This window comes from Aspergillus japonicus (genome assembly GCF_003184785.1).
Source record: "Aspergillus japonicus CBS 114.51 unplaced genomic scaffold BO86scaffold_21, whole genome shotgun sequence".
Classification (NCBI taxonomy): Eukaryota; Fungi; Ascomycota; class Eurotiomycetes; order Eurotiales; family Aspergillaceae; genus Aspergillus; species Aspergillus japonicus.
In genome coordinates, this window is record NW_020291658.1 from 254,684 (window position 1) to 281,164 (window position 26,481).

The window sequence follows — 26,481 nt, forward strand, 5'->3', positions numbered from 1 at the left end:
AGAGATGCAAATCGTGTCTAAATACAAGAACTGCACCACACGCTTAAGAACTGGGTATATAAGAATTTGAAGATCGAAAAGAAAGTAGTTGGAAGGGCATAAAATCAGATCGTCTCATGAAACATCGTCAACTTGACAGTGCGATCCAGCAAGGCCTGAGAAGATCAAGTCTGTGGTTCGAATCATCATGAAGCATGCCCGGAAAGTTGAAGCAGGTAAGCCATGTGTGAAAGTAGTTGTTAAGTCCGTGGCTCATGGTGTTTGGGGAAGCCGGGCTAGTTGCAGAAAACGCTCTGTATACAGCAACCCCAAACCAAGCGTGCAGGGAAGACCAAGCCAGAAGTAGCACAGACCTATGAGGCCGCGCACTTGAACCAGAGCAATTGCTTTGAGACTTCGTCAATCCTCTTCCGCGTGGCCGCCGTCAATGATCTTGCGCCAATGTTGCGGAAGGCATACGCAGACTAGTGGAAATGCCTTGATCTCTCCTAGCGGAGGCGGAGAAGGGGCCGGCCGTTGTGTGCCATTCGAGACACCGCTATCGCGCTGCTCACGGTGTCTAGCATCATGTTCATCAACGCTCTCCGGAATGCGAACGCCGGTAGCCCATCCGTCATCCCATATGCCGATCACCTTCAGCATCTCACCTCGGTCCAGTGCGAATTCGTCTCCTGCTCGAGGTTGATATGCCCATAGTACAGCCACCTTATCACCGGGATGTATCTCATCCGGCGAATAATAGTCCTGAAAAGAAGACAATTGCTCGGACTGTCCGCTTGTCACGCCTTCTGGTGACGAGTAGTGACCAGCTCCCATTGAGTGCGGTGAGCTGTCAGTACCCATACCAGCCAAGGCAGAGTTGCTAGACAGCGATCCGTGACGCTTGCCAGTTGTTGGGGGTATTTTCTTGGACATAGCACCCGGGCTTGCACCATACTCTGAGTCGGAAGAGTCGCTGTACTTTCCGCCCCCGAATAAGGCGGCCGAAAGGCGGGAGCGTGCCGGTGATGAGCTGGGTACCTCGCGCAAAGCAGACATTCGAGCGACTCGTCCTCCGGGTATGGCAGCATAGCCATTATTCACCTGGGCCTGTTGCATTGATGGAGATCCCTTCCGTTGCGGATTTGGTTGGTTGAGACCACTTTCATCCCGCGCCTTGCGCTTGCGGCGCAAGCAGATGAAAGCGAGTAGGGCGAGGGCAGCCAGTAAAGCAAGCCCCACCACGGATCCTATCACAATACCCGCAATCTCTCCGCCAGATAAGCCATCCGAAGCACCAGCTGTTGAATTTGATGTTGACGTCGACGTAAAAATGGGTGTTATCGTTGAAGAGGGAACGGTGACATTCGAGCATCGAGTGGCTGCTCCTGCGCTTTCGCAGCAGGAGTCGGTGGTGTTGGTCGAGCTCGATTTGCAATGCGCACACAGCCCCAAGAGATTAGACCGAAATCCACAATTCTCCGGCTCGTTGTCAGCTCCCACGACGCAGCTCACAGTAATCGAGTCGGCAGGAAGAGCGCAAATGGTGAAGTCGGACCGAATCTGGGCCATGTAGTCATCCGCCCTTTCAGGACAGAGGTCAGAGTCGCTGATTATGGCCTCTTCGCTTTCAGCCATCTGGGCCTATTCTATGTTAGTATGAAAATATTATGACATGGTCAACTGAGAGTCTAACGCAGGCATCAGCGCAAAGCGGTCTCGAATCCTGGACGGAAAGATTGCAGTCGTCTTTTGAGCTTTGGACCAAGCTACTGCAAATCACACTCGTGGTGTAGCGGGCATAATAGTCACTAGTGTCAGTGAGGTTGGCACCTTCGCATCCTAGATAGTCCACGTATCTGCCGAGGAAGCAACTCGTGAGAATGTTATTAGATATCATAGAGGACTGGGCAGGCTCACTTCGACTTCACAAAAGACTGCATGACATAGGTATTCAGCTCCTGGTCGAACTGCGTCAAGTTGGAGACATATTGCATGAATGGACTAAGGAGCGTTTAGCATGTCACTGGACCTCACATAACAGCCGGGCATACGTACAAATCCGTATAGAGGCTCGAGTTGGTCGATATAGAGGAGGTATTGAACGCGGGACATTGGGTCGAACCCGAGAGTGAGATGCATGTGCTGGACATGACTGCAGCACTCCGAGTTCCCCTGTAGGTATACAGGGATGGTGTAGTGTTTAGGTAGCGTATGACAGACTCCAATCCAGTTCGCGATTTCGTCTTGGGGGGCAGTATATCAGCAATCGCGCCCCATGATTCTTCGTCGCTTTCTGTTGCACGCCGTCAGAGCTGAACCTGGTTGAAAGCGTCCGACTTGATGATAGAATACTATGCGCACACAGACTTCAGACTAGAGCGCTTGCAGGAAGTGAAGTCTCGATTAAAGAAACGCGGGGATTTGCGGAGAGCTGGGGAAGTGAAATTGGTAGCACGAAGACAAATGGGCTAGACCCAATCTGCCTCAAAAGCGGGTGGTCAAACGAGCGACTAGAATCTGGAGGCTAACGGGTCAATTGGGGTCGTCCAAAGAGGAGAATGTCATAAATGAGACAACTGAATAGATGAGCAAAGGCAACTTGAAGACAAAGCGTGGATGTAACGAGGTAAGAAGGCAAGCACGGGTCAGAGCTGATTTGAACCTCCAGGCTAGCTGGTGGCCGTACTTTCCCCTCCCGGAAATCTTCCTCGACTGCCGCTGGAGGAAAACAAAGTTGCTCGTCACACTTAAGATAGCTAGAGGCCTTCCATCGATATACGAGAGAAAAGAGGGCAACCGTAATTGAGGTGCGAACAAAGGAGTGTGTGCAGGATATGAAGAATTCAGGAAGTGCAATTACCAACCTATTGGGAGTTGGGAAACTGACAGAGTCAATAGACTACTAGGTCAATAAGGGGGTTCTGGCGCGGGCGGTTCGCGAAAGCAGCCGGCGTCTTCGTCTTCTCAATTCGGCCTGCATCCACAGCACAAGCGCTGCAGTTCAGTTCCTCCACATCCAGGAACAAAACAATTTCTGTTACCGATCAAGTTAGTCGGGCTGGCAGGGAGCAGGTTCCTGCCGAATCAGAATCAGATCGAGAGGTCCCCCAGCTTCGAGCTCCACAGGCTATCCGGAAGTGAGCTTCGAGGTAGATCGAACCCATCACCGGTTCCAGAGTCCAGACAAAGAACAATCGCAGAACACATACTTTTGAGTCTTGACTGCAAGGATCCTCGGCGTATCCTATAATTTCGAGTGCGCACGCAGCCCGCACAATTTTGTCGTCCCAGGGTTTGAGAGACCACCGGAATTTTAAGTGACCGTATACAGCTCGTTTTCAGACGCTCAACACAAGCCTAAAGGTCAAGATGCGAGCAGAAAATTATCGAGAGAGAAGAGAAGAGAGAAGACAGATGCAGGAACCGCAAACTTTATTATCCGGATGGTCAGGAAGGTTCTGTGATGCATGGCAAGTCACTGGCGGTTATGTTCCCAACTGACGTGGCACACCTCGACCTTGTGAGGCTGTTAGTGCCAGAAGCATGGACTGAGATGGGCATTTACAGTCAACCTGATGATCCACCTTGCTGATGAAGTGTTCCTGCCTACGACTCTGGGTTGAGCCAGCACGCGGAAAGGTGTGCATGGCATTCCACGCACTGGTAGCCAGGCATTTATTGACTAAGGTGCTACGAAGTATTATCCGTACCTGAAGCACAATTCAGTAGGAAGTGGGACTGCAAACACGGAAACGAAGCCAGAACCAGAAATCCAAGCTGTGGTACGCTAGATAAGTATTACTCTAGCCCTAAGATGGAAGGCCCCCTTTTGGGCCCGGGGTTCGAAACTCGGCGAGTCAGATATGGAAGCCTCCATATTGATCTATCACTTACGGAGGATGTATATTACCTTTCCACCATTTGACCTGGCTATGATCGCTGATTGATGATGTCTTCGGTTCAACTGATAAAGACATGACAATATATCTATTCAAGTGATCCCGGGAGCTCATTAGACTGTTTCAGGTTCGATTGCTAATTGTGCGTCAGCCACTAGGAATGCTAGGCTGCTTGACACTGCCGCTGTTGGGCCGATCGCCATTTGCGATAGCTCACACAACCCAAGTCATGACATCGACAGAGATTCGTCCACGATCTGCTTCCTCAATTTCACCACGTAAGGTAGCCTCTCTGCTAGGTAAACTTTTGGCTATGCAGTCCAGCCTTCAATCCCCGGCCAATTGATGGCAGTATAGCCGTTCCAGCCAGAGACGGCCAACCATGTCGGCACTATTTGAGTTTCCGCAAACACCTAATCTCACCACCCTTGCGTCTCATGTAGCGGTTTATGATCAATTACACCGTAATAGACTAGGTAGAGTAGGCTTAAGGAATGTAAGGAGATTGGTGTCACCTGAGAGTTCATTGTCTTGAATTGAGTCTTGTTTTGGTCTGGGATAAGGCGGCTGTAAACCGTGGTTCTCGGATCGTGCAGTGCTATGCTTGGTTCCAGATGACAGTTGCATGCGAGGATGTTCAGACCGCCATGAGATGTCTCGAAAAGTACTCCATATACTCCCCAGATGTACCCGAATCTCGTATTCAGAGTGAATTCCAGCAGTCGAAAATCAAAGACCCGAATAGTAAGGATTGAAGTCGGGTTATTCTCCCGGCATGTTACTACATGTTGTGAACTCTAGATTTATCGAGGCGGGTCTCTGAGTCCCCGCCACAGCAACAGAGTTCGGCCCCGAATCTGCCTTGAGGCGATGGTGACGCCCTGCTTTGGGCAGTGTTATCACAAAGGAAAGAACTAATTATTTGGGTTGTAGAGTCGCTGGCTTTCTGATATAGGTTGCTTGTTGACTATACCATCTTCACTCCGTATCCTTGAGAGGCAGGGGGTCCTTTTTCATATGCAAAAGCAAAGCTAGATATATATACCTCGCCGCGGCGGGTCCGAAACTTATTCCTTTCGGCGCCCGCGAGCCAGATGAAGAAAAGGATTGTTTTATACAACGCAAGATTATCATCCATATCATATAACCAACGGTCCATCTCCCATATTGTGCGACATGAGCAAGCAAATCTCATGATTGATTAGGCTATAGTTAGTGGCTACCGATGGACTAGGGGTATAATTAGTACCAGTCGACAAGAGAGGTGTAATATCACAAATGAAAGGATACATCCTATGCTCTCACTGTCCAGCAAGTCCAATTCATAGTGGTAGAATACAAGATGGTGATATTAGTGAATGGTGTTTATGCTGCTGTGGAAGGCTGACGCTGACTGTTAAACAACAACAACATTGAGAACTGCCCGCCATGTCAGGTGATTGCGTCGCATGGACGACGTCATCTGATCGCGAGCCTGCAGCAGGCATCCATCCATCTTGCCATCACTCCACCACTGATTTTCAATACACTTTTGACTCTGATCCACCAGAACAACGAACGTGTGTCCGAGGTAGTTCTCTCTAGCTACTTTACAACACCACCTGCGATCAGGCATTTATCCCATTACCAGTGACTCTACCATTGCGACCGACCTGCGACCATGTGTGGTTCAGACATCTTCCTAGCGATTCTCGCCATCTTCTTCCCTCCAATTGCGGGTGAGCCAGAGACCTTGTCTTGAACTCCGTGCTAAATGCAGATCAAGAACTAACACCGTGTGCAGTGTGGATCAAAGTAGGCATCTGTACGGCTGACTCGATCATCAACCTTGCTCTCTGCTGTCTCGCCTATATCCCGGGTCTGCTGCACGCCTGGTACATCATCCTCAAGTATCCCGAGCCGGACTACGATGACCCCAGCTATGCGCCCATCCCCGGGAATCACAGAGGCGACGCCGAGAACGGTCACGTCACGTATTACTATGTCTCCCACCAACCCATCCAGCACCCATCCCAACGGGGCTATGGTACCATGCCTCCGCAACAACCCCACGCGGCGAACGCTCAGCCAAAGCAGCAACATCCCGCACCTTCCCAACAGCACGAACAAGCTTCTGGAAGCGGCGGCGGCGGTAGCAGCAGCCGGGATCACGCCGATGCGCGGCCACCTCCCACATACGCCGAAGCAGTGAAGGGAGACCACAAAGTACAAGATCAAACAGGTCAAGCCTGAATGAAACGAGGACAACGCAGTTGCTTCGCAACTTGCTGTCGGTTGTCTCGAAATACTGCTGCTCCCAGGCAAAGACCAGTACAAGGATTGCCCCCACAGTCCCACCTACTGTTGTTCTTTTTGCCAGGCCTTACGAACCGCAAGTTACGATCACCTACTTACAACGAATGGTAATGGATAATGACAATGTGCTATTATGTATTTGCTTAACTGTCTTTGATCAGCGCGGTCACTAACTTTCGAACCCATCTCGGGGGGGCCGCTCGCTGATCTGGCTCTTTAATGTGCTGTTGTGAAGATAAACCAGGAGGATAATATTAGTATTAGCTTTTAAGGTAGCCATAGGTAGGGTCATAGACCACCATTGTTCTACCAAGAAATTCACCCCCCCCCCCCCCCAAAAGCTCTCTCTCACCGCATAATCCACTAGTAAGTAAGTTAACAGTAGAGGGGGGAGTCCACCAGAAGCCCGCAGAAGCGCGGCGTTTCCGCATGACCGCCTTCTCTTCCGGCTGCCGGCCGACCAGCCTGAGGAATGAATCTCAACCGAGTCGTGACTCGTCCGCCTCCGAGCAAACCGACAACAACAACGACGCCGACGACGCCGACGACGACGATAAAGCATCTGCATTGGCCTCCTGTTGTTAGCCTTAGCAGCAGCGGTCATGCAGTCCATGCCATTGCTGCTCAGGCAGTCAATCCGGTCCAGCGTCCACGGTCTGACCCGCACGACCACCTCCCGCCCGGTGCGAAGACCGCTGCTACTACTGCTGCCCGCCGGTGTCCCGCAGGCACTTTATCCTGGCCGCGAGACAACCCCCCGGAGCTTCTCGACCTGCCTGCGATGTCAATTCCGGACGCAAACCTCGGTGTACTCGGCGAATGAGCCGGAGAAGAAGCAAGATGTGATCATCCTGGGAGCCCCTCCCACCCAAGACACCCCGGCACCGGCACCGTCACCGCCGCCGTCAGCTATCCCTGAACAGAACCCACATGTTGAGTCGGATGCGGGGAGAGACAGTCCCGCCGCCGCGGCCGCCGCGGCTGCTGCTGCTGCGGAGGAACAGACGTCAACGACAGCCGTGCCTGAAGCAGCGGAGCGGGAAGGAAAGAAAGGAGAAGATGCTGGCGCCGACGCCGCGGGATCTGGCTCGCAGCCCGGGGGTCTCCCATCCTACTTGGAGAACCGACGGTCGCAATTCGCCAAACAATTCAGCGTCGTGATGGACAACCTCCAATCGAACATCTTCGTGGCCGGGCAGCGACTGAACGACCTGACGGGCTACTCCGCGATTGAGGCATTGAAGAAGGACATCCAATTCCAAGGTACGAGAGCTACTGTAGAGCCTTCTGGACATGAGACCCCCACCACCACCATTCCGCGCCATCCAGACCAAAGATTCTAATCTCACTTTCGTTTTACAACAGAGGAACGACTTCGCGCCGCCCGCCTGCAAGTCCGCACCGCCAAGGACGCCTACGCCGCGGCGATCAACAACCGATCGACCTCGCAGCGCGAGGTCAACGAGCTCCTGCAGCGCAAGCACGCGTGGTCGGCCGCCGACCTGGAGCGGTTCACGCACCTCTACCGCAACGACCACACCAACGAAGTGGCCGAGAACGAGGCGCAGCAGGCGCTGACCGCGGCCGAGCACGAGGCCGAAGAGGCCGCCGCCCAGCTGAACAAGAGCATCCTGTCGCGCTACCACGAGGAGCAGGTCTGGTCGGACAAGATCCGCCGCATGAGCACCTGGGGCACCTGGGGCCTGATGGGGGTCAACGTGCTCCTGTTCCTGATCTTCCAGATCGCCGTGGAGCCCTGGCGCCGCAAGCGGCTGGTCAAGGGCTTCGAGGAGAAGGTCATCGAGGCCATCGAGAAGGAAAAGACCCTGAACCAGGCGCAGATCCTGAACCTGCAGACCGAGTTCTCCCAGCAGATGGCCTCGGCCTCGGCCAACAGGGCGGAATCCGAAGCCGCTGCCGCCGCCGCCGCCGCCGAACCCACCGCAACCCCAGCAGTCGCCTCGTCAGAGGAGGCCGCCACCGCCATCGCAGCCAGCGAAGCTATCCCGAACGAGCAAGAGACCCCCGTCCCGGCGTCCGCTCCGGTGCCGCCCGAGACCGAAACCCAGGCCGCAACAACCGCAACAACCGCAACAACCGCAACAACCGCCACAGCAATCCCCGCCTCAAACAACAAACTACAAAATGTCCTCCAGACCTGCAAAACCCACTACTCTCGCATCCCTCCCTACGCCACCCTCATCGCATCCTCGCGTCGCTACCTCCGAGACCTCTTCAGTGATCGCCCGATCACCATGACCCAGCGGGATCACTCGATCCTTGCTATCCAGAGCGCTGCCGCGGGTGCAGCTGTCATCGGGCTGCTGGCGTTCTTCATTCGTCCACAGTGAGGAAAAACGGTGTGCAACCGTGCTGAACTGGACGTTCTTTCTCCTTGTATCTTCCATGTAATAAGCATTGATTTTCTGTTTTCTGGGCGGGGGAAAAGGAAAACGTCCCTGTATGTATTTGTATAAAGGCCTCCCAAGACATAAATAAAGCGATGATCATCTTTTCTGTATCAATAACGAATTATCAAAATATCGCGGAGGTGGGGGGGGGGGGATTTGGGGTTTAGTGAAGCTGTAACTGTGGTTATGTTTCTTGTTTTGTCTATCGAGAATGGCGAGTTTAGCACAGAGGACCAGAAAGCCACGACCGAGAACGGCACACAGGTATCAATCAGTGGGCCGTTCAGAGCTCCGAGGGCAACCCAAACCTGGAACCTCCAGAGGTTCAAGGCAAGTGAGCGGCGAATTGTAAAGGTGAATGTCATGGAGACGGATAGGATGACAAAAGAAACAAGAGGCTCAGTTTTTATCGGGATCCCATATTAAAACAAGGTCTCTTTATATCTTGACAAAAGATGGAGAGAACAAAAAAAAAGATAAGAAAAAAGAGGATTTCATCTAAAGCACAGGCACATACAGACACAACAACGACACGCGTACATACACACAAACCTTCTCCGTCATCCCTTCCCTGGCGCTCTAAAAGAAGGGTTGCTTGGCCAGCCGGCTCTTTCTATGCCGGCGAAAAGCGCACTTCCCCCCCTCAATTGCAACATGAAGTTTCGATTTTGGGTCGGGGTTCCGCTTAACCGATGACGAGGGTGTCCTCGGAGGGGAAGTTGTACTGGGGAACCTCGAGGTTGAGGGGAGCGGGGCCCTTTCTTATACGGCCGGAGATGTCGTAGTGGGAACCGTGGCAGGGGCAGAACCAGCCGCCAAAGTCACCGGATTCACCGATGGGGACACAACCCAAGTGGGTGCAGACACCTAGACGGAAGAGCGAGGTTAGTGATTGAAGCTGAGGTGGCAGGCAGCACGGGATTGCACATACCAAGCATGACAAGCCACTCAGCCTTCTGGACACGGTCCTCATCAGCCTGGGGGTCACGGAGAGACTGCCACTCGGTCTTCTGGGCCTCCTCGATCTCATCCTGGGTACGGTGACGGATGAAGACGGGCTTTCCACGCCACTTGATGATAACCTGTATGCGGGGGAGCAGCGGTCAGATCTCATAGTCGCACGAGGGCGAACCCGGCCGGGTGAGAGAGGAATGGGGGACATACGTTCTTGCCCTCAGGGATAGCGGCGAGACCGATCTCAACCTTAGCCTGGGCGAGGACGTCGGCAGAGGCGGACATGTTGACCAGGAAGTCTATTGATATGATCCCACGTCAGCGATAATGGTCGGAGCGGCAAGGCAACGCAGCCCATGAATCCATCCATCGAGGTCGTTGATTTCCTCCAGTCACTGTGCACCGTCCTCCCATGCAAGTCCAAGCTCATATGCGAAACATTGAGAAGAGTCGGAGTCACCTACCCTGAACGGTAGCCTTAGCACCGACGGCAGAGGCCAGACCGAGGGAACCAGCCATGAAGTAGGAGAAGATCTGGTTGGAGCGGGGGCCCTTCTTGGAGGAGTATTTGCTGAAGTCGGGGATCTTCACGGTCTGGTCATAGTCGGCGGCGGGGGTGAAGGGGCTGGCGAAGCTGGATCTGGCATTGGAGACTCCCCTCCGCTGCTGGCAGGAGGCGATGGCGGCGCGAGGAGTGGTGAGTTGTTGCCGAGCGCAGGCGCGCAGGACGGAGTTGGAAGCGGAGGCGAGAGACATGGCGAAAGGAGGCAATTGCACGGTCAATTGCGAAGATAGGGGAGGGAACCGCTAAGGAAGTGGTGGGTGGGGTGTGGAGGGGGGGGGGAAGGAAAGAGAGATATCCGGGGAGGAGATCGGAGGAGGATTTGATTTTCCTTGAGGTTGGAGGTTGAAGTCGGAGGCCCGGCACTCATACGGAAAGTCGAACCAGAGCTTTCGCTACGGCAAGCGATCGGAATCACGGCTCATATCATTGGCTCGCAGCACCCGTCTTAGTCAGAATCTCACCTGACGTATTGCCTGCCATCCCCCATGATACATGATGATTATCTTCCAATCTAATCATTGGTACTGTATCTATGTACGGCATAATGAAATGTATTATTACAGTCATTGTTCACAAGCGCCATGTATTCAATAATAAATATATACAATGCTTGACCCAGATTGCACTGCGCTGGACTCTGGTGCAATGCTATTAGTTTAGTTGTCACCCTGTCCGTCCCGATCCCGTCCCGTCCAATGCTATTATCCAGATTCCCAATGCGTTTGACCAGAGACCGACGAATGCAATGGTCCGATTGCTTTGGACCAATAATGAAGAGAAAAACAAAAAGAAAAAGAAAACCACAATCAAACAATTTTGAAACCGAGCGGACCCCCAAAGAACTCCCCAATGCCATGCAATGCTCCGTCAGAGTGTGATCATGTGTCGCAGTCACTGGTCGGCCATCTCCACATCTTCATCCTCCGTCGATGCCTCTACCGTTCGATCCACCATCATGGTCACCGTTGGTGGTCGAGAACCCCTCGATAGTTTGTCGTCTGAGCCCAGCTGAGCCTCCTCGTTGTCTGCCTCGGGCTTTCCTTCTGGCGCTGGAGGTATGCTGCCGTTCAAGGTGCGCTGTCCCTTTTCGTATCCGGCTTCTCTGCTTGCCTCCTTGGCCCGCTTCTCTTTGAATTGCTTGTACGTTGTTGTCTTGGGGATCACGTCGGACAGGAATTCGAGGTTGTCAATGTGCGACACCGCCGTAGCTATAGCCAAAACCGTGAGTCTGTTGCACTGTATTTGGGACAGGATCTTTTCTGCTACTAACCGAGGTCCTTGTATTGAATCGTTTTGCGCGGTTTCCGTTCCGACTTGATGACATTATGGCCTTGTTCGGTGAGGTATTGGATGAACATTTCCTGCACGACATGGGAGAATATGTGAGCCGAAGGTGCGTTCATGAGACCGCCAAGAAAAAAGACAAAGCACGAACCGTAGCCATAGTGATAACGAACGTAGCGTTACTCGAGCACTGAACAATATCTTCGTCGAGTTGAATGATCTTTTTGATCCGCGTAACTGCCGGGTATGGTCAGTCGAAGCCAGCTGGAAAGATGCCCTGTCCACATACTAGGAAGAGCGCTCTGGCCGGTGATCTCTTGGGAGGCCGAAGACTCGGCCGCAGACTTGTCTTTGGGAGGCATGGTGCAGGCGCGTCGAGAGTATTCACTCGGGAGAACAGCAATCAGCAGCTGATGGGATGATCTGAAGCTTTAGAGAAGAATTATATAGATTGACATAAGTTTGTGCGAGCTGGTGTTGAGAAAGTGGTCTGCGGAGGCGGAGTGGGTTGACGATAGCGACGCGCGGGCCTTTGAAACCCACCGCGCGTGGCGGAAGTGGAAATCTGGTCCAATCTCCAAGAATGATCCTCAATAGAGAAGAACGCACTTGGTTCTGTTTTCGGTAAGCTGATGAACTCCTGTCTCTGCAACAGTTCGAGAGAAGTGTAACCCTGGCAGTTTACAACACTAGAAATCTTAATTATTGTTCTGTACGCTTGCTTCGCAAGTTGAATAGTGCCCCAAAGCGGAATTCCATTTTGTTATCGTCTTCTCACGTGGGCGGCGGCGCATCTACGGAGCAGTCGGAGCTCCTCTCAGCTTCCAGCTTTCCTCCCCATCCGCGACTGTCGCAATCATTTCCGATCTACGCCAAGGCCAGATCATGCGCATGCTCTTGTCGCCGACTCAACCGATGGAATGAACTCCATGCCTGCCTCATCCACCTCGGCCCATCCACCCTCAGTCTTGGCTGAGCGGCGGAACTGGAGGAGGCTATCAGGCTTATCTGTTCTATCATCACCCGTCGACGAACGCCCGTCCACGGCCAACGGCCATGCCCCCGCCATCACCGAGGAGATCAGCGAGATCAAGCGATACGAGGACTTCACCACCATCGACTGGGTCCAGGATGCGATCCACGAACAATCACGACGTCGCGCGAAACGACGAGACGGCTTTGGCTTCTGGGACCAAGAAGGCACTTTTGGCTGGAGACGCAAGGTCCGCGAATCCTACAACGCTGGGCAAGCTTGGGTCGTGATTACAATCGTCGGCGCGGTGATTGGCCTGATCTCGGCCTTGCTGAACATCATCACGGAGTGGTTGTCCGATATCAAATTGGGCCGTTGTACGACTGCGTTCTATCTCAATGAGCAGTTTTGTTGCTGGGGTGCGGAGGGAGGTACGCTGTCGCTACTGTCGCCCATGTCGCATCGGCCATTGTGAGCTCATTCTTACTGCAGGTTGTCCCGAGTGGAAGCCATGGACGTCCTTTTCGCTTGTGAACTACATCATCTACATCTTCTATGCGGTATGTTGGCCTTATTGCACTCGTGTTTGGAGCGTCGCTGAAGATTGCCTCTAGGTACTGTTCGCCTTCGTCGCCGCAAGTCTGGTCAAGTCGTTCGCACCGTACGCCGCCGGCTCCGGAATCTCCGAAATCAAATGTATCATTGCAGGGTTTGTTATGAAGGGCTTTTTGGGGGCATGGACACTGTTGATCAAGTCAATTGCACTTCCGTTGGCTATCGCATCCGGTCTGTCCGTGGGCAAGGAGGGGCCCAGTGTTCACTTTGCCGTTTGTGCCGGCAATGTGATCTCGCGCTTCTTCGAGAAATACAAACGAAATGCCTCGAAGACAAGGGAGGTGTTGACAGCGACTGCGGCGGCGGGTGTGGCAGTTGCGTTCGGTAGTCCGATTGGCGGCGTTCTGTTCTCTCTTGAGGTAAGACTCTCGATTTAGCAGAAAGGGTCGTCTACTTACAATGCATAGGAGGTAGCGAATTATTTCCCGCTGAAGACCCTCTGGCGCAGTTATTTCTGTGCCTTGGTGGCCACAGGAGTGTTGGCGGTATGTATTCCACAGCTCTCTGACGACGGCGGTCCGGCTCCGCTGACTTGGCTGGCAGATGATGAACCCCTTCCGAACTGGACAGCTAGTCATGTTCCAGGTGCATTATGACCGAACCTGGCACTTCTTCGAATTGATCTTTTTCGTCCTGATTGGCGTTTTTGGTGGGCTGTACGGGGCACTTGTTATCAAGTGGAACCTCCGGGTCCAAGGCTTTAGGAAGAAGTATCTGTCGCAGCATGCGGTCATGGAATCGGTCATTCTGGCAGGCTTGACGGCTGTTCTCTGCTACCCTAACATGTTTTTGAGGATCAACATGACGGAAATGATGGAAATTCTGTTCCGTGAATGCGAGGGTGGCCATGACTACAATGGTCTCTGCGAGTGAGTCTTGAATCTTGTTTGCCTTTCCTTGTTGTTGACTTAGGAACAGGGCCAAGAACCGGTGGACAATGGTGGGGTCTCTGGCCATCGCTACAATCCTTCGTATCTTTTTGGTTATCATCTCGTATGGCTGCAAAGTGCCCGCCGGTATCTTTGTGCCTTCGATGGCCATCGGGGCATCATTTGGCCGCTTTGTCGGAATCTTGGTGCAAGCCTTGCATGAGGCATACCCCAAATCTCAATTCTTCGCGTCTTGTGAACCTGACATCCCATGCATCACGCCGGGTACATACGCATTTTTAGGAGCAGGAGCAGCTCTGAGTGGTATCATGCATTTGACTATCTCAGTGACTGTCATCATGTTCGAATTAACAGGCGCGCTGAACTACATCCTTCCAACCATGGTGAGTTTTTCGCATGTACGACCTGGGCTTTAGCTAACGTCAAGAAGATTGTAGTCGGAGTCACCAAGGCCGTGGGTGATTGCTTCGGAAATGGTGGCATCGCAGATCGCATGATTTGGGCCAATGGCTTCCCCTTCCTTGACACTAAGGAGGACCATGTTTTCAATGTGCCTGTGTCCCAAGCCATGACAGCAGATCCCGTTTCCCTCCCCGCAGCCGAATTCCCTGTTCGCGAAGCGGAGCATCTCCTGAACGACAATAAATTCCAAGGCTTTCCCATTGTCGAGAACCGGACCAACAAGACGCTAGTGGGATACATTGGCCGTACGGAGCTGCGATACGGGATTGACCGTGCCAAAGCCGAGGGCCTGCTCTCTCCCAATGCGACATGTGTGTTCACCAAGGAGGCCGCGGAAGCCGCTATCGCTCGCCGAGCGGCGGCGGCCGCCTCGACCTCCGCTTCGCAGTACCTGGCGCCCGAAACCTTTGACGACATTCACTCAAACGCCGGGGCAAGTATTGTGGACCTGAGCCGATACGCCGATCACACCCCGCTGACGGTCCACCCCCGGCTCCCCCTCGAGACCGTGATGGAGATCTTCAAGAAGATGGGCCCGCGCGTCATCGTGGTTGAACACCGCGGCCGCCTTTCGGGCCTGGTCACCGTCAAGGACTGCCTCAAATACCAGTTCAAGGTCGAGGCGGAAGAGCAGGCCCTGGCCGCGACCAGTCCCCCGCAGCTCTCCCTCGAAGGAGCGTCGAATCCTCGCGCGAGCGACACGCTGGAGGAACGATTGTGGAATTGGATGCAGCAGGTAGGGTCGTTGTTCTCGTGGAAGCGAGCGTCACGGATACGACTGGGCAGTCGTCGGCCGGAGACCCGACCATCCACTACGGCTGGCAGCGACCCTCAGGACGGAGCGGCATCGTCTTCCTACCCGCACGATCCGATGGAGTTAGAAGATAGATGAAAGCAGTGTTGAATAGAGTACATACGAATATTAGATTTATTGGTTAACGAGGAAGCCACGGTCGTACCTTGCAACCTTGCTTGCACTGACGTTCTTACATTGTACTGTACTACTCTAACGATACTCACCCTACAATAAACCCCAGCTCACATTCTTGCCCAAAACCCTCTCCAACCCCAGACCACAACTTCCATAACCCTACACTCCTCAAAAGCAACCAAAGCACCCAACCACCCCAAAAGTCAAGTATCATACCAGCTGCGCACAAATCCACTGTACAGTATAGCTATCCCCCAACCCCCACATCCTCTTCCCCCCCCACAAAAACTACGACCCCCCCGCTTCCCCCTCCTCCCTCATCCCAACAATAATACACCCGGTCCCCATCATCGCCGCGCCGACCCACCACAGCCCGCCCACAGTCTCCCGGAACACCACCATGCCCAACACGGCCGTCACCAAGAAATTGGCCGCGGTGTTGGTGATCGAGACCTTGGTGGTAGAGGGGGACGCGGTCAGGGCGCGCGTGAACAGCGCCCACATGATGATGTTGCAGAGGATGTTGAGGGCGAGGCAGATCTATTTTCCAGTAACCGGTGGAGCCGGGGGGCGGGTGAGAGGTTAGTTAGTGTTGGATGATGCGATTCGATGCACGGCTGGCAGTCTGTGTCGCTGGGCTTAAACCCAGGAAGAAAGGAAGGAAAGGGGAAGGGAGAAGTATCCAGGAAAGGTAGGGGAGGGCAGGGCAGGGCAGGGCAGGGCAGGACAGAGCATAGCAGGGCAGTGGAAGGCAACGCACCCCTCGAATCGCCAGCATCAAGACCGGATGGTCGTCGGTGTTCGTGGTGGTGCTGCCGAAGAGACGGAGGAGGGAGGCGGCGAAGGAGGTGGTTTGGGTGTCGGTTGTTCTGTCAAACACCATATTAGTCCTCTGTTCTCACGTCTTCTTTTCGCTGGGGGTTATGGAGTCAGGGGACGGCAGTGGGCCAGGGCTTGCTTACAGTTTCGCGAAGAGCCCGTTGAATGCGGCGAAGGCGCCGCTGGAGAGGGCGAGGAGGATCCAGCGGGGGGTTGGCGTGGTGGTCGTGATGGGTTTGGACGCGGGTGGTTGGGGGGATGGGATGGGCATCTTGTTGATTGGTGTGAACACTGTGTAGTATAGATGGCCGTATATAGAGATAAATTTGGATCGGTGTGTTATGAGGGCATTGTATGTGCATAGATATCGTGGGATGGTTGGAGGGAGGAAGCTGGCGCGCCGACAAGGGGCGTTTGTTATCGGAGGTTCTCTCTATCTTATCTGATCTATCGGTGTTTCCGCATCGGCAGATGCTGGAGATATAGTACAGGACCCTATCACCTGCAATTGACCTACCTACTGTCTGTTTTCTGGACCAACTGGATCGATGATTATTGTTATTTATAGAATTTGAAGAGTACAAATGCCACGACAGAAGTCTTCGTGGCTATACCTCATGCACTTTATCATAAGCATAAGCACAACCATAACCTCATCTCATCTCATCTCATCTAAAGCATGGCTCTTCCGTCTAATGCTCCCAACCCCCTCAAAATCTACGGCGACAACCGCTCAATCCGCCATCTAGGCGCCCCCATCTCCTCCCCGACCTTGACATACCTAAACCGATCGTGCAAGCGGCTCTTCCGGCCCTGCCAAAACTCCACCGACTCCGGCACCAGGCGCACGCCGCCCCAAAACGGCGGCAGCGGGATCTCCTTGACGCCCTCGAACCGCCGCTCGACCTCGCGCACGCGCGCCTCCAGCACCTCGCGCCCGTCGTCGATATCCCGCTCCTCGACATTGCGCGGCACCGGATGCAGCGTGGGATCGAGACTGTTGCGGCGGCGCTCGAGCAGCGTCTCCGGCTCCGCGCGCCACAGCACCTTACTCTGCCAGCTGGCCCACGCGCCGATCTGGCTGCCGCGCTCGCGCGTGCGCCAGTACAGCTCACTCTCCTCGCGCGAGAGCGGCTCGACGAGACCCTCGACGCGCACCTGCCGCTCCAGCGCCGACCAGAGGAACGTCAACGCCGCCCAGCGATTGCCCCCACCCAGATCGGCCTGCAGAGCCTCGTCCCCAGCCCCCGGCTGCGGGATCGGCCGCGGCCCGTCCGCGGCCTCCCCAACCCCAAACACATCTCGCCCTTTCCCCTCCCGGCTGCCCCAGTTGCTGTACACCGTCCACCCGCGCTCGTCCAGCTCCTTCAGGTACACGACGCGCGCGCTCACGCGCCCGGACGGCAGCGCCGCCGTGGCCAGCGTGCACGTCTCCGGCGCCGACGCCGGCAGCAGCCGGGGGTCGCGGAACCAGGTGTGGAACTGGTGCAGCGGGTTGGTCGGGTGCAGCTGCGAGACCGTCAGCGGCGGGTTCGAGACGAATTGGTGCGCGCGCGCCGCGTGCGCCACCAGGTCTTGCTCCGTGGCGGACGTCGGCGTGGAGGTGTCGGTGCGCAGGGCCGATGCGGCGGCGACGGCGGCGCTTTCTTCTTTGGTGGCTTGTTTGGCGGCGGCTGCTGATGAGGCTTCCGGGGCGGAGGATTGCGTGGTTGGGTCGGTTGGGTCGGTTGGGGTCGGGGTTTCGATGTCGCCGGGTGCGACTGCGTTTGGTTTGTTAGTAGGGGTTTGCGTTGCATGGGGGTGAGTGCTTTGAGGGTGACAGTGAGATCGATGGCAAAAAGAGACGTACAGATGAGCTTCTTGGGGTGTTTGGTGTCGGCGGTGCTGGGCGACCTGACCCCGTCGGGTGAGTCAAGGTTCATGGCGGGTCGTATGATATTGACGGAGAATTGAGCACGGCAGGAGCTGGGACAATAACTTTGACAAGTAGGCAGAGGAGAACGACGACGACAAGGAGCCAGGCGTGGAGATAATCTAGCGAAAGACATAGACTAAACGCTGGCACAACCGACGGACTTCACAAGTTGCAGGAAAGAGAGGAAGACGGAGGGAGCATGCGGAGGGCGGCGGGGCAAACGGAGAGCACGGCCGGGTCACGTCACCTCCGCTTCTCATCCCGGTTTAATCAACTCAGAACAAACTACACTACAGCAGGAGTCACTGGTGAGTCATTTATCTGTCCATTGCATAGACCATAGACACTAGAAGAGGTGGGAGTATTCTATCAACGAAAATGAAAAGAAACCAAAACAAAATGGTATATACATCGCCCAATCCCATTCCGGTAAACGCCAATGCCATACGCTCGCTATATGCAAATCCAATCCCATCCCATCCCCGGTCATCAAGTTGCCCCCTTTTTATATGTTCAATCCGGGACCATCGGCTGGAGTCAGCCCAAAGACAGGGATCCAGCCCTGGAGATAGTATTAAACGACCAACCACAAAGAATTGATCGGAAACGAGATAGAAGGCAACTTTTCATGTCGTCAGCTCTAGAGAGCGGCGACGGCAGGGACGGCAGTGGCACCGCCAGTCCCGACCAAATCAGCGATTTTGCTGGCCACAGCAGGTGGGTAGCCGCGAGAGAGCATCTCCTGCACAATGCGGGCGGCGCCCTCGCGGTCATCCGATGCCAAAAACGCACGCGTCATGGCCTCGTAGGTACTGGGCTCGCGCTTCTCAATGCCAATGCTGTCGTAGATAGTCTTGGCCTTGTCCACGCTACCCTCCGCGGCCCATCCGTGGATGAGAGTGTTGGCAATGTAGGCGGTCATCTCAACCCGACGGGCAGCCATGTCCTTCACAATCTCCTCGGACCGGGCGACCTGGTGGTTGGCGACCATGCCCTCGAGGAGGGCTTGATACAGACAAGGCTGAACACGCACCCTGCGGTTCGACACAACGGAACGGAACACTTCCATGGCAGCCTCCATATCGTGCATCACACAGCCCTTGGCGTGGATGAGGGAAGCATAGTGCACAGCCTCGGGTTGCTGGCCAGCAGCCTTGATGGTCTCAAGCACTTTCTCCGCCGCGGGCATGTCAATGGGCTCCAAAGAGGCGTGGGCGTCGATGAGGAGCTTGTAGGTGTGCATCGTGGGCTGGATCTTGCGAGTGACCATGCGCTCGAAGTAGGCCAAGACCTTGCTGCGATCGCGCTTGGTGTTGAGGAAGTACTGAATAATAGAGTTGTAGGGGGCAGGGCGAGGCTTGTAGTTAGGCATCGACTCCATCTCTTCAAACATCTCCTCGGCAAAACGTTCATCACTGACACGGCAGAGAGCGTTCACAATGGTTCCGTAAGTGACGCTGGTCGGGCGAACTCCGTTGGCACGCATCTCGGCGAAGTACAGCAGGCAGTCATCGATCCGACGAGCCTTACCGAGCTTTCCGATGAGAGCGTTGTACAGGAAAGAGGTGGGCTCAACACCCTCCGCAACGGCACGATGGAAGATCTTCAGAGCCTCGGTCGCTTCGTCGAAAGTCTTAGTCGATTCCTTCAGGGTCGTGATGTAAAGACCGAACGTGTTGGCCGAGGGTGCAGAGCCAAGCTCCAGCAGCTCTTGGTGGAACTTGGAAGCCTGGCTGCGGTCACCCAGGCTCAGGCACGAGGCCACCATCGCGTCCAAAATCGAAACCCAACCGTACTTGACGGCATTGTACTGGGGAAGCAGAGGCACATCACGGCGAGCCATGCTCAAAACCTCATGGACCAGATCAACGCGGTTGATCTTCGTCGCAGAGTTAATCAGCTTGGCGTACGTGATGTAACGAGGATGACGGCCGCTGCGGCGCATGGTACGGAGACGAGAGAGAGCCTCGTTCAGGTGAGACTCCAGCTGGCCGGTGGTGCTTTCCAATTCATCAGCAATGATCGAGGATCCGCGGAAATCGGTGGCGTATGCATAGGGGTCGAAGGAGTCCTCGCTGGACACAGGGGTCATGGAGGACAAATCGGATCCGGGAGAGTGACGACCGCTGACGAAGGATGAAGGGCTAGAGGTCATGGCAAGATGATCGTGCCATCTCTTGACCATGTCCGGGCGGCTGTTGAACAGCTTACCCACGGCTTGGTCGACCATCTGGGTGGTGGTACCATCCATCGGCAAGCCAGTGGCCAGGGCGAGATCGAGCATGTGGGCGAAGCGAATGGGATGAGCCACGTCGAACATAGCGCTGTTGTTGAGGAGCATACCAGCCTGCACCTGGAGAGCCAGCATAAGGTCGCGGGCATTCAACTGAGAGATGCCGACCGGACCCAGGCTTGCCACTACATGCTCAGCGACCGGAGAAATGAGGCCGCCATTCTCAACCATTGACCACATGAGAGACATGGCAGCTTGAGAGGAGAGTACAGCCGCAGTTTGAACAAGAACGCGACCGACAAGGTGAAGACTTTCGTTGATCTGTTCGCGAATATGGTTGAGGGTCAAGTCGGTCGAGGTACTGCGAATCCGAGCAAACATATTACGAGCTTCGACCAAAGCCTCCTCGATCTGACCACTCTTCACGAGGGCGACTGCATACATAGCGGTCGGCTGGACCAAGTCCGGGGTTGCCTGACCGGCGGTGTTCAGGGCGTGCCACAGGGTCCGGGCGGCCGACACATTGCCTTGACGTACATGGAGAGCCAGCATCGAGACAATGGGCCTCTGGCGGACGCTCATGTCGGTGGGGAGAGCATCGTATGCTTCGGAAGCTGTCTGCAGATTACCCGCATCGGCCGCGGCGATGCAGATCTGGGACATGGCATGATCCAGCGCGCTATCGTGCAATCGGGTCTTGGCTTGCTCCAATGCCCGACCGTGCTCCCCCGACTTGAGGGCATGACGCACCAATCCGTCCTCAACTATTACCGATTCGACAGCGTCCTGGCGGGCCTCACGGTTTTCTGTCACATTGTTGAACGATTCTTGGATCCGCTCCAGGAACCGAAGAGCTTGCTCTTCCTTTCCTGCGGAAAGGTACGCACGGACCAGGGCGGCGTAGACCTGCCCATCCAAGCGCTGAACAATACTAAAGGTGCCGTTGTCGTCCGAAACAGCCAGAGCCTTGTACTCGTTATAGCACTCGACAGCACTCTGCAGGTCCCCCGTCGAAGCAAAAGCATCAATCATGGCCGGGAAAATCGAGGCGTGTGGGGTGACCTTGTGCGTTTCCATGTGGGCGTACACGCAAACCATGTCTTCAACCAGACATTCCTTGGCGCACGCCGTGATCAGGTAGCGGTAGGTGTCGAGAGCGAAAACGAACTCCGGGTGACGGGTAGTGGCAGTGCGGAAGAGCTTCATGGCAATGGCAAGAGAGTGGTCCTCGGCCAGAAGAGCCTGCTCCAACTCACTGGAGTGTAGCATGAACTTGCCAGGCTCCTCCATACCACCGTACCGGGCACGGTCCTGCTCCAAGAGTTCCTTGGACTTGATGGCATCGTGGGCGCGCACGACGAAAAGTTGTACCAGAGTCTGGTAGGTCTGCTCATCGGGAATCACCCTACGACGAAGCATGTCCGAGTAGATGTCCAGAGCCTTCTGGATCGCCTGTGCAGTGTCCCCGTGGAGCTGGATCGCCGACTCCAACAGGGCATTGTAGGCCCCGACGGTCGGCGTCAGTCCATCTCGAAGGATTGCGGCGAAGGCACCCGGAATATCCGCATATTTCTTGCCATTGGCTAGTTCGATGATGTGTTCGGAGGCAATGCGAGACTGCTCGACGTTCGCATCCTCCACAGCAGCAACATCGGCGGGTAGATCGGGAAACGCTTCGGTGTCGAGATTGTCCTTGGTCTCGGAAGCCTCCTCGGCCTGAGCTTGTTCTTCTTGAATCTGGATCTCGCGGGCAACAGCTTCTTCGACCTGAGCACTGACGTCGTCATTGGCGGAGGCTTTGGTGATGTGAGGGGAATCGTGGAATTGGGAATCGGAGGATGGAAGGCTGGCTTCGTTCTTCGTCTTTCCTTCTTCTTCGTTCAACGTAGGCTTCCAGCCGATTCTCCGCCGCATCTGCAGCTGCTTCCAGTCACTGTCATCTCCGGTTTGCTGAGCATGTTGCCATGCAGCGTAGTAGGCCGCTAAGCCCAGATCCCCGGAGCCGGACGTTCCCTGGCTGGCCTTGGCGCCTGCACCGGAGCTAGAGGGCTGGAAAACATTCTGTAATTGAGTTGTCCTCGTGAACTTGGCAGCGGGCTGGGTGGAAAGGGTGTTTAGGGTAGTCGACGACGCGTACGAGGACTGCGAGGCCGCAACTACCGACTGAGCATAGCCATGTGTGAAGGCTTTGGTGAAACTCTGGCGCGCGAGGTGGGTAAACGGCTTGAAGACCATTTATCTTGCGGGAGACCTCTTCAGAGGGAAGAGGCAATGCTGGAATTGAAGTCAGCAGTGTCCTGTGTTGATTGTTTTCTCCCCTCAAGATTTTTTTCTTTAACGTGATTGATGCACAACGATTCGCCTCCCACTCTCCGCCTCCCAATCGGGTAGTTCGTACCTTGCAATCAAAATAATAATAACTATGCAGGTTCATTTGACGACTGCTGGTCGCCAAAAGAACGCGCGGGAAAAGAAGAAAGGGGATGATCGCGTAAAGGAAGAATAGTCAGTGGCTTGAAGCCGTGGATGAAGAGCAAACAGAAAAGTACGAGGCCACACTGGGAGAGGGAATTGATCGGTATTTCAGAGCCCGGGGAGGGAAACTGATCGGTATCGCCGGGGATACCCAATATGGCTTAGCGCAGATCCGGCACTGCCACTTGGCCTGTTTTGGCATAGGTACTTTTGTCACTGTCGTGCTGACCAATGCAATTGCAAGATTTGATTGGTTTCTTCCATAGAATCTTGATAGGTCTGAGAATGGGTTCCAAGGGAGGATTTCAGCGATAAACGGAGCCCTGGAATTTCTTGTTCCATTCATGGGTGGATTGGTCTAGTCTACAGAGTACAGAACGCCTTTGATATATGCATGTACGGAGTACGGTCTCTGCACTTCGTACTGCGGGATTTACGTAGCGCAGGCGTCAATCTGCAGCGCGCAGTCGCTGATCTGATAGAACAGGATAACTGGTTTGAGCAACGAACTAATGGTTGTGCGCGGAAAAAAAAGTCCTTTGTAGCAAAAAATCCCCTCCCCATTGTACTATGTACGTCAGGTTTCGAGAATGGTCGTTGCCTGAGGCGATATAGGGGAGCATAGGAGAGCATAGGGAAGGATTCCGCGTGTCAGGTGGCCTCATTGACTTTCTCAGTTCTCGCTGCGGCCCCGGATTGCAACTCTGACCCAATCGGGTGGATCAGAAGCAGAGCTGGACCCCTGGCCGTGAATCCGTGACTCACGATTCTTCCGGCTCTTTTTCTTCGCAGGGGCCGCAATGTCCCCCGGAGTTTGTAGGCTGGCCTCCGAATGGTTGCAGTGGTACTGTACAATACGTACGGGGCGCGGATTCCCGGCTGGCCGAAGCACCGAACATCGCTGGAATCCGCTTGACCACGGATACAAAAGGCTTTCGATCGTTATATCCGTTCCAAATCTCCGTCTGTCCGTTCCGTGGACTGCTGGCCGTCTCGGTGACGGTTGACACTGTGCCCGATGTGTAAATGCTTTTGAGTTTTGGTTTTTTTTTTTTTTTTTTTTTTTTTTTTTTTTCGAGAACACCCCTGGTTCGTGGGTGTCCTTGGAACCTCGAAAGTCAATGTAAAGAGGATGATGGATGGAAGCCCACGGACACAGTAAGATTCACTTGGTGAGGCTGCTGCCGTTGTTGCTGCGCCTGCCACGTAACTAGTTGTACGGAGTCTTCCCAGCTGAGATAGTTGGTCGGTGGTTGCTCATCAGCCGAGTAGCTTCGATGCTCTGCTCGGACCATGTGCGTAGAAGCATGCATGTTGATTGATATACATGACTCCGTACCTGGACCTGGTGAGCCTGCGTAGAGCGTGAAAGGATGAGATGAATTGAAGGGGAGATGGCAGGATGCCGCAAACTGACACCTGAAACGGCAGGCATCAACACCAGCCACAGAACCAGCCACAATCTACCACGGGATTCCCAGCTGGAAGATCCGCCCAGCAACAGTTGATCCAAGATTCAACAATGGAAGACAAGGATGATGACGTTGAGAATTATGATGTGATGATTCTCGAAGTCTTACTGACATGGAGTAAACAATTCGCACTCTTATTCCAGCTCCAAGCATTGTCACACCGGGGCGAACTTGCAGATAGCAGCATGGCTGCACATTGAACGCCTCATCAATCTACCATACTAGTTGACTGACTACCGGGGCGGGGCTTGTCACCAAGATCGTCTCTCCCTTAAACGGGTCCAGTGCAAAGAAGCTGATTGTTTTGCTTTTGCACCACTCTATCTTCACCATTCAGTTGGTTCCTCCTCTCTTATCAGTGATAAGTCAGGTTGCAAACGGTATGTAAAGAGTTCGATCTACCCCACTATTCGTATAGCTTCAGTCCGTTCCCCCCACTACTGCCTAAGGCGAACTGGTTCCATTGTTGACACTGCTCCCTGTCATAGTATTCTTGAACCTGCCCCACGATCTATGACCTACTTTCCCACGACTTAGCACACCTATCCGACCATAGCGTCCTCATGTCTTATATCCCTCCGACCGTCACGGCGGTGTCCGCCCCGGGTAAAGTGCTCCTGACCGGCGGCTACCTCGTCCTCGACCGCAACTACACAGGCACCGTCTTCGCCCTCGACGCTCGCATCCATGTCATTGTCCAGCAGCTGAAAAAATATCACCGGAAGAGCTCATCCCCGGGATCAGGGCAAGCGGAGAGCACACCAGATAGCAAGGAGAGCGAAGACATCGTCGTGGTTCGGTCCCCACAATTCGTCGACGCAGTCTGGGAATATGGTGTACAACGGTGCGAGAATGGCGGTGGGATCAAAGTGATACAGAAGGGCCAGGGGTAAAAGTCTCTCCCATGGGCACCGTCAATGAGGAGCCTCAAGCTAATCCCTGCCTCCATGAACAAGACGGCCCAACCCCTTCGTCGAGACCTCCCTCAACTACGCCCTGACCTACATCAGCTATGTCGCCGGATCGAAAGACTTCGGCTCCCTCTCCATCACCATCCTCGCCGACAACGACTACTACTCGGAGACGGCCTTCTCCAAGATCTCCGGGCTCCAGTCCCCCGGCCGCTTCGTCAACTTCGGTGTCCCCCTCCACGAGGCACACAAGACGGGACTGGGATCCTCCGCCGCGCTGGTCACCGCGCTGGTCTCCGCCCTCGTCATCCACCGCACGCTGCAGCCCGACGACCTGGGCCCCGCGCGCGACAAGCTCCACAACCTGGCGCAGGCGGCCCACTGCGCCGCCCAGGGCAAGGTCGGCTCGGGCTTCGACGTCGCCGCCGCCATCTACGGCTCCTGCCTCTACCGCCGCTTCTCGCCGTCGATCCTCGAATCCGTCGGCGACGCCGCCACCCCTGGCTTTGAGGAGCGTCTCTTCGCCATCGTCGAGGACGTCGACCCGGCCCACCGCTGGGACACGGAGTGCCTGGACTTCGGCATGAAGCTGCCGCGCGGCATGCAGATGGTCCTCTGCGACGTCGAATGCGGCTCGAATTCGCCCTCCATGGTCAAGAAGGTGCTGGAGTGGCGCAAGCAGAACCCCCAGGAGGCCGACCTGCTCTGGACCGCCCTGCAAACCAACAACGAGCACCTCTGCCACGAGCTCAAGACCCTCTCCCAGAACGCCGCCGCCGCCGCCGCCGCCGCTTCCGCCAGCGGCAACCAGGATAACAGCGGTAGCAGTGGCTACACGCTGGCCGATTTCGGCGAGGTGCGCAACCTCATCCAGCGCTCCCGCGGCCACATCCGCAGCATGACGGCCAAGTCGGGCGTGCCGATCGAGCCCAAGGTCCAGACCGAGCTGCTCGACGCCATCTCCGACCTCGACGGCGTCGTCGGGGGGGTCGTCCCCGGCGCCGGGGGGTATGATGCCCTGGCCGTGCTGATCCAGGATTCGCCCGAGGTCATCAAGCGGCTGGAGGATTCCTTCGCCTCGTGGGAGAGTAAGGTGGAAGATGACTTTGGCGGGAAGATCGGTACCGTCCGGCTGCTCGGCGTCCGACATGGGTCGGCTGGAGTGCAGAATGAGGGCTTGGACAAGTATTCTGGGTGGGTTTGAGGATGGTTATCACGGGGAGCGAGTGACAGTGTCCATCGCTGCCGGCCTCGTAGAGCGTCCAGATGAAAGGACGACGCACGGAGCACGAAGAAACACTATCGTTCCATGGCAGGCACGCATGGTCCACATGGATATCAGACATTACCTAATTCTCAAAGCGCCAACTGAGCGTTGCAGTTATTTTATATGAA

At 55.0% G+C, this 26,481-nt stretch overlaps 11 protein-coding genes across 11 annotated transcripts; 4 read left to right on the top strand and 7 right to left on the bottom strand.

Moving 5' to 3' along the window:
* Positions 1-399: 399 nt before the first annotated feature.
* On the bottom strand, positions 400-2,132 carry BO86DRAFT_418669 (SH3 domain protein; the record flags this gene model as incomplete). The annotated part of the gene is made up of 4 exons (XM_025675087.1): positions 400-1,623; positions 1,676-1,838; positions 1,900-1,983; positions 2,038-2,132. 4 exons carry the CDS (start codon positions 2,130-2,132, stop codon positions 400-402), a joined length of 1,566 nt encoding a protein of 521 aa, XP_025528142.1.
* Positions 2,133-4,396: 2,264 nt separating this feature from the next.
* BO86DRAFT_388962 (uncharacterized protein) lies at positions 4,397-5,241 on the bottom strand. The gene has a single exon (XM_025672001.1). It carries the CDS (start codon positions 5,017-5,019, stop codon positions 4,849-4,851), a length of 171 nt encoding a protein of 56 aa, XP_025528143.1. The 5' UTR covers positions 5,020-5,241; the 3' UTR covers positions 4,397-4,848.
* Positions 5,242-5,309: 68 nt separating this feature from the next.
* On the top strand, positions 5,310-6,509 carry BO86DRAFT_85179 (putative stress response RCI peptide). Its single transcript, XM_025677737.1, has 3 exons — positions 5,310-5,599; positions 5,665-6,283; positions 6,338-6,509. Exons 1-2 carry the CDS (start codon positions 5,542-5,544, stop codon positions 6,111-6,113), a joined length of 507 nt encoding a protein of 168 aa, XP_025528144.1. The 5' UTR covers positions 5,310-5,541; the 3' UTR covers positions 6,114-6,283; positions 6,338-6,509.
* A 9-nt stretch (positions 6,510-6,518) lies between these two features.
* On the top strand, positions 6,519-8,681 carry she9 (putative mitochondrion biogenesis protein (She9)). Its single transcript, XM_025672002.1, has 2 exons — positions 6,519-7,439; positions 7,542-8,681. Exons 1-2 carry the CDS (start codon positions 6,779-6,781, stop codon positions 8,525-8,527), a joined length of 1,647 nt encoding a protein of 548 aa, XP_025528145.1. The 5' UTR covers positions 6,519-6,778; the 3' UTR covers positions 8,528-8,681.
* Positions 8,682-8,966: 285 nt separating this feature from the next.
* On the bottom strand, positions 8,967-10,385 carry rip1 (ubiquinol--cytochrome-c reductase catalytic subunit RIP1). Its single transcript, XM_025672003.1, has 4 exons — positions 10,006-10,385; positions 9,752-9,840; positions 9,519-9,669; positions 8,967-9,454 (listed from the first exon to the last, which is right to left on the bottom strand). The coding sequence occupies exons 1-4, from the start codon at positions 10,295-10,297 to the stop codon at positions 9,273-9,275; spliced, it is 714 nt and encodes a 237-aa protein (XP_025528146.1). The 5' UTR covers positions 10,298-10,385; the 3' UTR covers positions 8,967-9,272.
* Positions 10,386-10,677: 292 nt separating this feature from the next.
* Positions 10,678-12,091, bottom strand: BO86DRAFT_388968 (histone-fold domain-containing protein). The gene is made up of 4 exons (XM_025672004.1): positions 11,680-12,091; positions 11,542-11,627; positions 11,377-11,467; positions 10,678-11,314 (listed from the first exon to the last, which is right to left on the bottom strand). Exons 1-4 carry the CDS (start codon positions 11,750-11,752, stop codon positions 10,998-11,000), a joined length of 567 nt encoding a protein of 188 aa, XP_025528147.1. The 5' UTR covers positions 11,753-12,091; the 3' UTR covers positions 10,678-10,997.
* Positions 12,092-12,237: 146 nt separating this feature from the next.
* On the top strand, positions 12,238-15,241 carry BO86DRAFT_388970 (chloride channel protein). Its single transcript, XM_025672005.1, has 7 exons — positions 12,238-12,794; positions 12,856-12,923; positions 12,978-13,337; positions 13,386-13,463; positions 13,522-13,847; positions 13,897-14,251; positions 14,299-15,241. The coding sequence occupies exons 1-7, from the start codon at positions 12,320-12,322 to the stop codon at positions 15,220-15,222; spliced, it is 2,586 nt and encodes an 861-aa protein (XP_025528148.1). The 5' UTR covers positions 12,238-12,319; the 3' UTR covers positions 15,223-15,241.
* A 308-nt stretch (positions 15,242-15,549) lies between these two features.
* BO86DRAFT_312133 (uncharacterized protein) lies at positions 15,550-16,351 on the bottom strand (the record flags this gene model as incomplete). The annotated part of the gene is made up of 3 exons (XM_025667939.1): positions 15,550-15,801; positions 16,022-16,130; positions 16,224-16,351. The coding sequence occupies 3 exons, from the start codon at positions 16,349-16,351 to the stop codon at positions 15,550-15,552; spliced, it is 489 nt and encodes a 162-aa protein (XP_025528149.1).
* Positions 16,352-16,659: 308 nt separating this feature from the next.
* BO86DRAFT_388971 (pyridoxamine-phosphate oxidase PDX3) lies at positions 16,660-18,248 on the bottom strand. Its single transcript, XM_025672006.1, has 2 exons — positions 17,930-18,248; positions 16,660-17,840 (listed from the first exon to the last, which is right to left on the bottom strand). Exons 1-2 carry the CDS (start codon positions 18,000-18,002, stop codon positions 16,798-16,800), a joined length of 1,116 nt encoding a protein of 371 aa, XP_025528150.1. The 5' UTR covers positions 18,003-18,248; the 3' UTR covers positions 16,660-16,797.
* A 387-nt stretch (positions 18,249-18,635) lies between these two features.
* On the bottom strand, positions 18,636-22,463 carry BO86DRAFT_418676 (pentatricopeptide repeat protein; the record flags this gene model as incomplete). The annotated part of the gene is made up of 1 exon (XM_025675088.1): positions 18,636-22,463. The coding sequence occupies one exon, from the start codon at positions 22,461-22,463 to the stop codon at positions 18,636-18,638; it is 3,828 nt and encodes a 1,275-aa protein (XP_025528151.1).
* Positions 22,464-24,384: 1,921 nt separating this feature from the next.
* erg8 (phosphomevalonate kinase) lies at positions 24,385-26,475 on the top strand. The gene is made up of 3 exons (XM_025677738.1): positions 24,385-24,555; positions 24,664-25,064; positions 25,132-26,475. The coding sequence occupies exons 2-3, from the start codon at positions 24,739-24,741 to the stop codon at positions 26,288-26,290; spliced, it is 1,485 nt and encodes a 494-aa protein (XP_025528152.1). The 5' UTR covers positions 24,385-24,555; positions 24,664-24,738; the 3' UTR covers positions 26,291-26,475.
* The last annotated feature ends 6 nt before the right edge of the window (positions 26,476-26,481 follow it).